This window comes from Ipomoea nil, unplaced genomic scaffold (assembly GCF_001879475.1).
Source record: "Ipomoea nil cultivar Tokyo-kokei standard unplaced genomic scaffold, Asagao_1.1 scaffold2616, whole genome shotgun sequence".
Classification (NCBI taxonomy): domain Eukaryota; kingdom Viridiplantae; phylum Streptophyta; class Magnoliopsida; order Solanales; family Convolvulaceae; genus Ipomoea; species Ipomoea nil.
The window spans coordinates 675,766-685,954 of record NW_017619044.1 but is presented as its reverse complement, the minus strand read 5'-3'; the positions used below and the strand labels follow the sequence as shown (position 1 = coordinate 685,954).

General features: G+C 44.1%; 1 protein-coding gene across 1 annotated transcript; it reads right to left on the bottom strand.

The window, feature by feature from the left end:
• Nucleotides 1–7,037: 7,037 nt before the first annotated feature.
• Nucleotides 7,038–9,642, bottom strand: LOC109154292. Its single transcript, XM_019302117.1, has 2 exons — nt 7,563–9,642; nt 7,038–7,519 (listed from the first exon to the last, which is right to left on the bottom strand). The coding sequence occupies exons 1-2, from the start codon at nt 9,640–9,642 to the stop codon at nt 7,038–7,040; spliced, it is 2,562 nt and encodes an 853-aa protein (XP_019157662.1).
• Nucleotides 9,643–10,189: the final 547 nt, after the last annotated feature.

Below are 10,189 nucleotides of genomic sequence, written 5' to 3'. Positions count from 1 at the left end.
GTCTCAACAAAACCTATTTTCATAGCTATGATTTCCCCTTAGGGTTTCCCCCCGTATGATTGTGAATGGCGAATTACTATGATTATTATTGATGTTGTTTTAATGATTCCATGGGGAATCTTGATAATCTTGATATTGGGAGTTTCTTGATAATTGTGATGTTCTTGATGATTAATTGGGATTCTTGATGATTATGTGTTGTTCTTGATGATTATGTGTTGTTCTTGATGATTATGATGTTCTTGATGATTAATTGGTATCCTTGATGATTATGTGTCGTTCCTACCGAATCTTGCAATTAGAAGACGAATCGCATTCTTGTTGATATAAAAGTGATTAGAACCGTAGGTTGTACCGTATGCTTTGATTCTTGGATTATCGGGTGGGAAATCGCATGTTTGGGTGTTGATTATGTTTAGAAAAGCATGATAGGCCATGTGCCGTTCGTTTCCCGTATTTGATCCGTTAATTGTCTACTTGTTGTTGTTAATTGCGTTGTAAAGTGTCTAAGCATGGTTTCGGGTTCCACAACGGTTCCCGGGGCGAAAAGTGATGAAAAGAGTCAGTGGGGGGTAGGTGGGGGTAGGGGACCCGCCACCTACCCGCGGCAATTCGGGCAGTTCCGGCAGCAGGCAGCCGGCGGGCGGGCAGCTGCCCGCCGGGCACCCGCTGCCCGGAACAGTGACAGCCGGCGGGTGGACCCCACCCACCGGCTACCCGCTGGAATTTCTCCCACCTCGGGATCCCGGCTTCCCCGTTTGATGTTTCCCCGATCCCCGTGGTGTCCCAACGGACCCCGTTTGTCGTGCCTATGTCTAGTTTGACGTTTCGGGTACCGTTCGTAGGTTTATGAGTCTATTATAATGCATGCTAGTTGAATTGGTACCCGGTTGGCCTAGGTGAGAGAAGTATGAACCCCTTAGGACTGTTCTTAGCATGTGATGGATCACGCATAGGTTTGTTATACGTTTATTCCCCTTCCCAACGTGTAATGTGGGTTGTATGTGCTTGCTATGTGTTATATGCGCGTGTTGCCCCAATTCGGTTGCGATCGGATTGGTTATCCTGAGCTTCGGTTCAGAAGCCGGCTACAGTCAGATGGGAATTCCTGGCTGCAGTCGGGCGACGGTATCCTGGGCCGCGGTCCAGAAGCTAGTCGTAGTCAGATGGGAATTCCTGGCTGCGATCAGATGACATTTTCCTGAGCTGCGGTTCAGAGGCTGGCTGTAGTCAGATGGGAATTCCTGGCTACAGTCAGATGACACATTCTCTTGGGCTGCGGTCCACTGTTTGGTTGCGATCAAACACTATGATGAGCTGCGGTTCATCGGTCGGTTGCGATCGACCCCTCCGTGTTGCGATACGGGGCAGGGTGCTGCGGGGCCGTGTCAGAGCTATATGCGCTGACCCTCATGTATGGGCATGCGATTGGTCCTGTGGCGCCAACAAAGTGTATTATGTGTTGTGATATGGATGAGTTGTGATTATGAGTGTCTTGGGGGATGTGACCATGGGATTTATATTGGGGATTGTTCATGTTGGGTTATGATTATCGTTTATGCTTGCCTTGTCTGCCTTATCTGTTGTGAACTGCATATGCTCGTTATAACTGTTGCTTGTGTCTGGCCTTATCTGTCGAGTCATTCCCGGTTTTAAAGCTAGAGTTCGTAGGATATGTCTTCATGCTCAAAATGGTTTTCGTATATCTATATATATCTCTATATGTATTGTATTTCAACGCGTTGAAGTGGGTTACCAGCATCTCTTGCTGAACAGATATATTTCGCTTTCAGGCACAGAAGATTAAGTCACTGGAGCGCGCTAGAACTTGGAGTATAGAAGTAGATAGTTTTCCTTTTTGGCCTGCGTGCCACGTTTACGTAATTACACTTTGAGGATGTTAGTTAGTTAGCCTGTGCACTTGGGTTCTCTAGCCCAGGTGTGGCATAGCACCCCGTACGCTTGTATTTACTTCTTGGGATTTAATGAGATTCTACCTTTATTTTAAGTTTTAAAAGGTCTTGAAAATCTGGGGTGTTACAGTATGTATATCTACCTCTAGAACTCGTGCTTAAGGATCAATGAACATTGTACGATGGGTCATCCTATGTATCCAAGTCCCTTTTATTGTGCACAAGGGCATGGGACGTGTCAGGACATGAATCTGTGCATTTTTGGGGTCTTTCCCGAAGGAATTGACTATTCCTAGTCACTTTCCCGCGGGTCCTTGACGGGACCTTGGCGGGTCCTTGGCAGGAGCTTGGCAGGCGGACGACCGCCCACCTTGCGCCCACTGGTACAATGTGCTGACTTCTTAACCCCACATTTTATTGATTTGTGGCGCACTTGTGTGCCTCGATTAAGGAATGTGAGTCTTGGGTAAGGAACCATAGACCGCCCAAACATAGTGTCCTACGTAAAAGACCTTGACGCACGAGACACCATTGGGAAATCACAATCAATTACATTGCACGAGTAATTGAAATCGGATCCTACGATACAACCGACTAGGGATGTTTGGCGTAAAGGATTGCGCAAACCAAGGAGGCGAGTTGGGAACTCATACTAAGAACCCACGAAAACCTTAAAAGTCAAAATGCTAAGGAGGGACCGGGACTCCTCCAAACCATGGACATCGTTCGAGCAAATCAGAGAACTCCTTACAAGTTGTATGGAATCAAGAACTACGTAGCCCATGGTGCTAAGCAAAAGGGTGAAGAACACATTCGCGCCAAGACTTCAAGGGTCATTAAGGACCCACAAGGAAATGAGGTGACTCGTAAAGTCGCCGAGTCATCCCATAACGAGATTTGGTAACCGACTGCGCTTTAAAAGAAAAAGGGCACGCACGAACACCTTCATCATTAAAAATAACACAAACAGGGCACAACAATGCCGAACCTCGGGTAAGACATGAAGTCTTACTAAGAATTTCATCCACTAAAGAGGAGATGAAATTCAATAAGAAGAGAAATTCAACCCAAAGTCCATCGACTCCCAAGAGACTTTGGGAAGAATTTGGGAAGTGCGCCCTAAGAGATTGGCTTGGTTGACCCAACTCGGTCAAGACCTTGGGCGCATTAAAGAAGTAAGTGTTGAATCACCACGGGAAATTCCCTCAAGAAAGAAGAGAAGGATGAAACCTTAGCCTGGGAAGCAAGGTCTAACAAGGATCTTAAAGTCAAGCAAGCACCAACACCAAGGAAGGAGGATCATCAGCTCGTCGGCGCATCATGATCAAAGCATCTAACCAGATTATTCACTTGGGATCGAGAAACCTTAACCCATCCTAGCCGAATTCCTTTCCCTCCCTCGGAAAATCGGCCCCTTCCTTATTTCAAAACCCTTTCTACCCTTCAGACCCCATTCTCAATCCCATGTTTTAACGATTCCATACAAGTGGCAACCTCACAACCTAAGTTGCAACCTCAAAAACTTGATCATAATTCCTGATTTCACCGTGTCCTCAAGTTTGAAACCCACTCTCTTAGCCCTGTAAACCTAATCGTTCCCAAAAACCCAACACACATAGGCGTGCAAGTATACAATTTCCCGGTGGAATACCTTCTCTATAGGACCACGGTTCTTCTCTTGTCTCGTTAACCCTGCAATGATTTCCAAGCTTCGGGGACGAAGCTTCTCGTAAGGGGGGAGAGTGTAACACCCCGTGTTACGGCCTTCAATCCCGGATTAATTATTTAATTAATCCCGTTAATAATAATTAAATATGATTTAATTATGTTAGGTTTACCTTTAATTAATTAGTAAGGTCCACCATGAACCGTGGACCCTTGCCCGAATAAGAATCTTAAGCCTGTTAGGAATAAAGGAAGTAGGCCTTTTACTATTCAGATTATGATTAGGATCCTCTTTAATTAATATGGTCCACTATGGACTATGGACCCTTATCCCTAAAACAAGCTCTAGCCCTATAAGGAATAGAATTAGTAAACCCATACCATTCAGGCCCTAACTAGGAGTCTTAAATATATAAATAGGGAACTTAGGAGGCACCTAGAATCCCCACCACAATAATCTCTCACCACCCAAAGAGTTCCAAGAATCCCCTTAGGAGAAATCAAGAAATCAAGAAAGCTTAAAGAAAGATCTTTCATAGCCAAGGAATTAATTAAGGCTAAGAGGTAACCCATGTCTCAACAAAACCTATTTTCATAGCTATGATTCCCCTTAGGGTTTCCCCCATATTATTGTGTGTTGGCGAGATATGATGATGATTATTGATGTTTGACGTGATGATCCCATGAGGGATCTTGATAATCTTGATATTGGGAGATTCTTGATGATTATATGGAGTTCTTGATGATTATGTTTTGTTCTTGATAATTGTGTGATGCTCTTGATGTTTATGTGTTATTCTTACCGAATCTTGCAATTAGAAGACGAACCGTATTCTTGTTGATATAAAAGTGATTAGAACCCTAGGTTGTATCGTATGATCTTATTCTTGGATTATCGGGTGGGGAAATCGCATGTTTGGGTGTTGATTATATTTAGAAAAGCATGATAGGTTATGTGCCGTTCGTTTCTTGTATTTGATTCGTTAATTGTCTACGTGTTGTCGTTAATTGCGTTGTAAAGTGTCTAAGCATGGTTTCGGGTTCCACAACGGTTCCCGGGGCGTAAAGTGTGTGAAAAGAGTCAGTGGGGGGTAGGGGACCCGCCACCTACCCACGGCCGTGAAACACCGCCCGGCAGCGGGTAGCCGGCGGGCGGGCAGCTGCCCGCCGGCAACCCGCTACCCGGAACAGTAATTCTGGTGGGCAGCCAGCGGGTGGCCCCCACTCAACGGCTACCCGCTAGAAATTTCCTCAATTCGGGATCCCGGCTTCCCCGTTTGATGTTCCCCCGATCCCCGTGGTGTCCCAACGGACTCCGTTCATCGTGCCTATGTCTAGTTTGATATTTCGGGTGTCGTTCGTAAGTTTACGAGTCCATTATATTGCATGCTAGTTGAATTGGCATCCCGTTGACCTAGGTGGTAGAAGTATGAACCCCTTAGGACTATTCCTAGTATGTGATGGGTCACGCATAGGTTTTGTTATACGTTTTCTCCCCCTTCCCAATGTGTAATGTGGGTTGCATGTGCTTGCTATGTGTTATGTGTGTGTGTTACCCCAATTCGGTTGCGATCGGATTGGTTATCCTGAGCTGCGGTTCAGAAGCTGGTTGCGGTCAGATTGATACTCTTGGGCTGCGGTCCACCGTTTGGTTGCGATCAAACGTTTCTATACGAGCTGCGGTTCGTCCTCTTTCCTGGCTGCGGTCAGATGACATTCTCTTGGGCTGCGGTCCACTGTTTGGTTGCGATCAAACACTATGATGAGCTGCGGTTCATCGGTCGGTTGCGTTCAACCCTTCCATGTTGCGATACGGAGCAGGGTGCTGCGGAGCCGTGTCAGAGCTATATGCGCTTACCCTCATGTATGGGCATGCGATTGGTCCTGTGGCGCCAACAAAGTGTGCTATGTGTTGTGATATGGATGAGTTGTGATTATGAGTGTCTTGGGGGAATGTGACTATGGGATGTATATTGGGGATTGTTCATGTTGGGTTATGATCATTGTTTATGCTTTGCCTTATCTGCCTTATCTGTTGTGAACTGCATATGCTCGTTATAACTGTTGCTTGTGCCTGGCCTTATCTGTCGAGTCATTCCCGATTTTAAAGCTAGAGTTCGTAGGATATATCTTCATGCTCAAAATGGTTTTCGTATATCTATATATATCTCTATATGTATTGTATTTCAACGCGTTGGAGTGGTTTACCAGCATCTCTCGCTGAACAGATATATTTGGCTTTCAGGCACAGAAGATTAAGTCACTGGAGTGCGCTAGAACTTAGAAGTAGATAGTTTCCCTTTTGGCCTGCGTGCCACGTTTACGTATTTACGCTTTGAGGATATTAGTTAGTTAGCCTGTGCACTTGGGTTCTCTAGCCCAGGTGTGGCATAGCACCCCAAACGCTTGTATTTATATCTTGGGATTTAATGAGATTCTACCTTTATTATAAGTTTTAAAAAGTCTTGAAAATCTGGGGTGTTACATTTTTCGTGTGTGAAAGCTCGGAGATATTGCTCAAGACCTAGATTAACCACTTCAGATTGGCCGTCTGTTTGGGGATGGTAGGCTGTGCTACCTTCAAAGTAGTGCCACTTTGTTTGAACAATTCAGTCCAGAAGTTGCTAATAAAAATTGGATCACGGTCTGAAATGATTGTTGTTGGAAAACCATGCAGCTTTACTACCACCTCAATAAACAAGGTTGCTGTTTTCTCTGCCGTGAAATTGGGGGGTAATGTTCCAAAGTGAGCATATTTACTAAGAACATTGACAACCACCATGATTGTAGTAAATCCTTGCGAGGATGGAAGAGCTGTAATAAAATCCATCGTGATTGTGTCCCAAATTTGAGTTGGTACTGGTAAGGGTTGTAATAAGCTTGCTGGAGCTTGTGTGGAGTATTTGGTCTGCTGGCACACAAGACATGATGCAACAAATCGTTCAGCATCTTTGCGCATCCCCGGCCAATAAAAAGAGTTTGCCAACCACGCAAATGTTTTTGTAGATCCTTCATGACCAGCGTCTGTGATTGAGAGGTGGTGTGCGGCAACTCCATCATGCAACTGTTGGTGTAATTTGATGAGATCAGGTTGTGTCCTGTTATCCTCACGAATAGTGTCAAGGAAGTGTGCACGAACAGTAGAAACAAGAGAGAAGAATGTACTATGCAAGGCTTGAACATCCGAGTCAGGAGTGGGGATAATGGTGAACATCCGAGTCACCATGCAATGTTTTATATTCGATCCGAAAAGAAAACCCCAATAATTTTCGGACATAAATTTGATGATCTGGGGTGTGCACCAACTGTTGAACCAATTCTCTCAGACTCTTGTGATCTGTTCGTATAATAAAAAACCGCCCAAGGAGATATTGACGCCACTTATGTACCGCTTCTACAATGGCATACAACTCTTGATTATATGTAAACTTGGAACACATGCGTGGGCCCAACTTTTTGCTAAAATAAGCAAGGGGGCTGCTCATCCTGAAGCAACACTGCGCCAATGCCAACATCCGATGCATCAGTTTCCACAATAAATATTTTCTTAAAATCTGGCAATCGTAAAACTGGCGCCTTGGACATTGCACTTTTTAATTGTAGAAAAGCAGTGGTTGCTGCATCTGACCAATTAAATGAATCATTTTTCAAAAGATTAGTCAAAGGAGCAGCGATTTTAGCATATCCCTGAACGAAACGTCGATAATACCCTGTTAGGCCTAAAAACCCCCGTAATTGTTTCTGATTTCTGGGTTGTGGCCAGGAAACCATAGCTTCAATTTTCGATGGATCGGCATGTATTCCACTGGCAGCCACGATATGGTCCAAGTAATCCACAGACAATTGGCAAAATTTACACTTATAGAGTTTAACATAAAAAGTGTGATTTGCCAAACACTCAAACACCATTCTGAGATGACGAATGGTATTGCAATGACGAACTATAAATGAGTATGTCGTCAAAGAAAACAATTACGAACTTACGTAGAAAAGGAGCAAGGATGGAATTCATCGTAGCCTGGAATGTTGATGGGGCATTTGTTAACCCGAACAGCATGACAATGAACTCATAGTGACCCTCATGAGTTCGAAACGCTGTCTTATAGATATCCTTTTCATGGACTCGTATCTGATGATACCCAGCACGAAGGTCCAACTTTGAAAAGATCGCCGAGCCACCCAATTCATCAAATAACTCATCAATAGTGGGAATCATAAGAGCACAGTAATCCACACAAAAACGATAAGTGTCGTCTTTCTTTTTAACCAGTACCACCAGAGACGAAAAAGGGCTTTGGCTTGGACGAATTGTACCTTGCTCGAGCATTTCTTTAACCAATTTTTCCATCTCTGATTTTTGAAAATATGGATAGCGGTAGGGCCGCACATTCATCGGCTTAGACCCCGGTAGCAAATGAATTTTATGGTTTAACATTCGATGGGGAGGCAGTGTGTGGGGAGTACGAAAAATGTGCTCAAAAGCATGTATTAGATCCGTAGCTTCAGTAGGGATGCCGGGTGGAATATCCAGTAATTCTGAATGTGAATGTACTTGGATATTCTGGTTCTCCTCCTCAGTTGAGAAATAAAACAATTCATAAATGTCTTCTATACGTCCTCCGTGAAATAAAGCCTGTAACTGGTTGAATGAAACATGTTGAAGATGCATATGTTGGTCTCCCTGAAGGGAAATTAGACGACCTTGCCAATTAAATTCCATAGAGAGTTGAGCATAGTCATGCGTGATTTTTCCCAATTGCTGCAACCATTGCACCCCAAGAACAATATCAGGACCCTGAATCGGCAGCACAAATAAGTCGATAGTAAAGTTTGCCTCTTGCAGGACTAGTGGTACCTCCGGGCAACGAAACTGGCATCTGAGATAATCACCATTACCAATATAAACACGAAAAGGGTCTATCGAAGTGGTGAATAAATTCAACTTCTTGGCAATGGCAGGTTGGACGAAATTATGAGTGCTTCCCCCATCAATCAGAATATGCACGGGTTGACTATTAATCACCCCTTCAATGCGCAGCGAGCGGGGATTAGGGACACTGACAAGAGTATTCAGTGTAGAAATATCAGGCGAGATGGTGATTTCATCTTCAGGACGTATCGGCTCCAAAACTCCCTCTGACTCGTCATCATTGACGCCTAACAACATAAGAAATTTGCAGTTGCAGTGATGGTTGACAGACCATTTCTGATTACACTTGTAACACAAGCCTCTGTTCCGTTTATCACGCATCTCAGCAGCGGATAAATGACGGATAGGTATGTTGGGTAGTGGAGGATTCTGGCTAGCGGTCGATAGAGGACGCGGTTGCGTCAACATGTGGCCGGAGGATGATACAAGATTCGTAAGAACTTGCTGTTGTCGCGAGGCTAAAGGAGTTGGCGTAGAAATCCATTGTTGTCTTGGTCGGTTAGGTTGTTGCAATAATTCATGCTTTCCTGCAAACATTTTGGCCAATGCAAAAGCTTCTTCCAACGTAGCAGGCTTGGCAAGTAATAATTCTTGCTCCAAATATGGTTTTAAACCAGCAATAAACATAGAGATCAACATTTCTTCTGAGATGCCGGTTACCTTGTTCAACAATTTCTCAAACTGACTTTGATACTCTACCATTGTGCCTATCTGAGTCAATTTTGAGAGCTGACCACGATGATCAATAAACTGAGATGGACCAAAGCGAAGTTTTACCTTCTCCATGAAATCTGGCCATGTACTCAACAGGTTATTGTTCTTAATCCAGCGATACCATTCTGATGCGTCACCTTCCATTGCAAAAGCTGCCATGCGTAGTCGGTTGGCGTCGACCACACCATAGAAATCAAAATATTCCTGGATCTGGAATATCCACCCGTAAGGATCAGTACTAGAAAATATGGGTAATTCCAAGCGTATCCCACCAATTGGAGCATGGAAAGCCTGTGGTTCCACGGATGTATGGGTTGGATGGGTGGAGGAATGGGGAAGATTCCGGTTACCAGAGCGATGAGGTGGACGTGACGATAGTGGTGGAGAGTGGATGTTGCGTCGGATGTCCTCCATGGACATGGTTAAGGTTTGGACTTGTTGTGCAAGGTTGTGAATGGTGATAGCATGTTATTTACTAGCAACAGATTGTTGTTCCATTTGGGTCTGAATGTCGGCAATGGATGGTTCAGTCGAGGCTAGAGGGATCCATGAAGCAAAATGCAGTGAAAAAAACAAAGAAGGGTCAATGAAAGCACCAGTGTTATGTACTGAAGTTCTAGTACACAACGAAAGAAACTTTTCGAGCAAGTTTCAAGCTCCACACGTATTCGAGTTACGGTAACTCCGATATGAAAAACGAGAAGGAAGGGAAAAGAGAACTCTATTATTCTGCTATGCTTTTGCAGTACAAAGACCAACATTAAATAGCTTCCTAAGACCATAATTAGCAACGGTAATAAATTAATAAAAGGCAACAAATAAATAAAAGACTAATAATAGGCATAATCTTGGTGCTGAATTGATTTCTTATTCAGCACTGACCTCCTCAAATTATTTCCTTTCCTTATTGATTCTGCTCCATCATCTTCCTGATCTACTGGCTGATATTCTTCTGATTCTTTCTCTG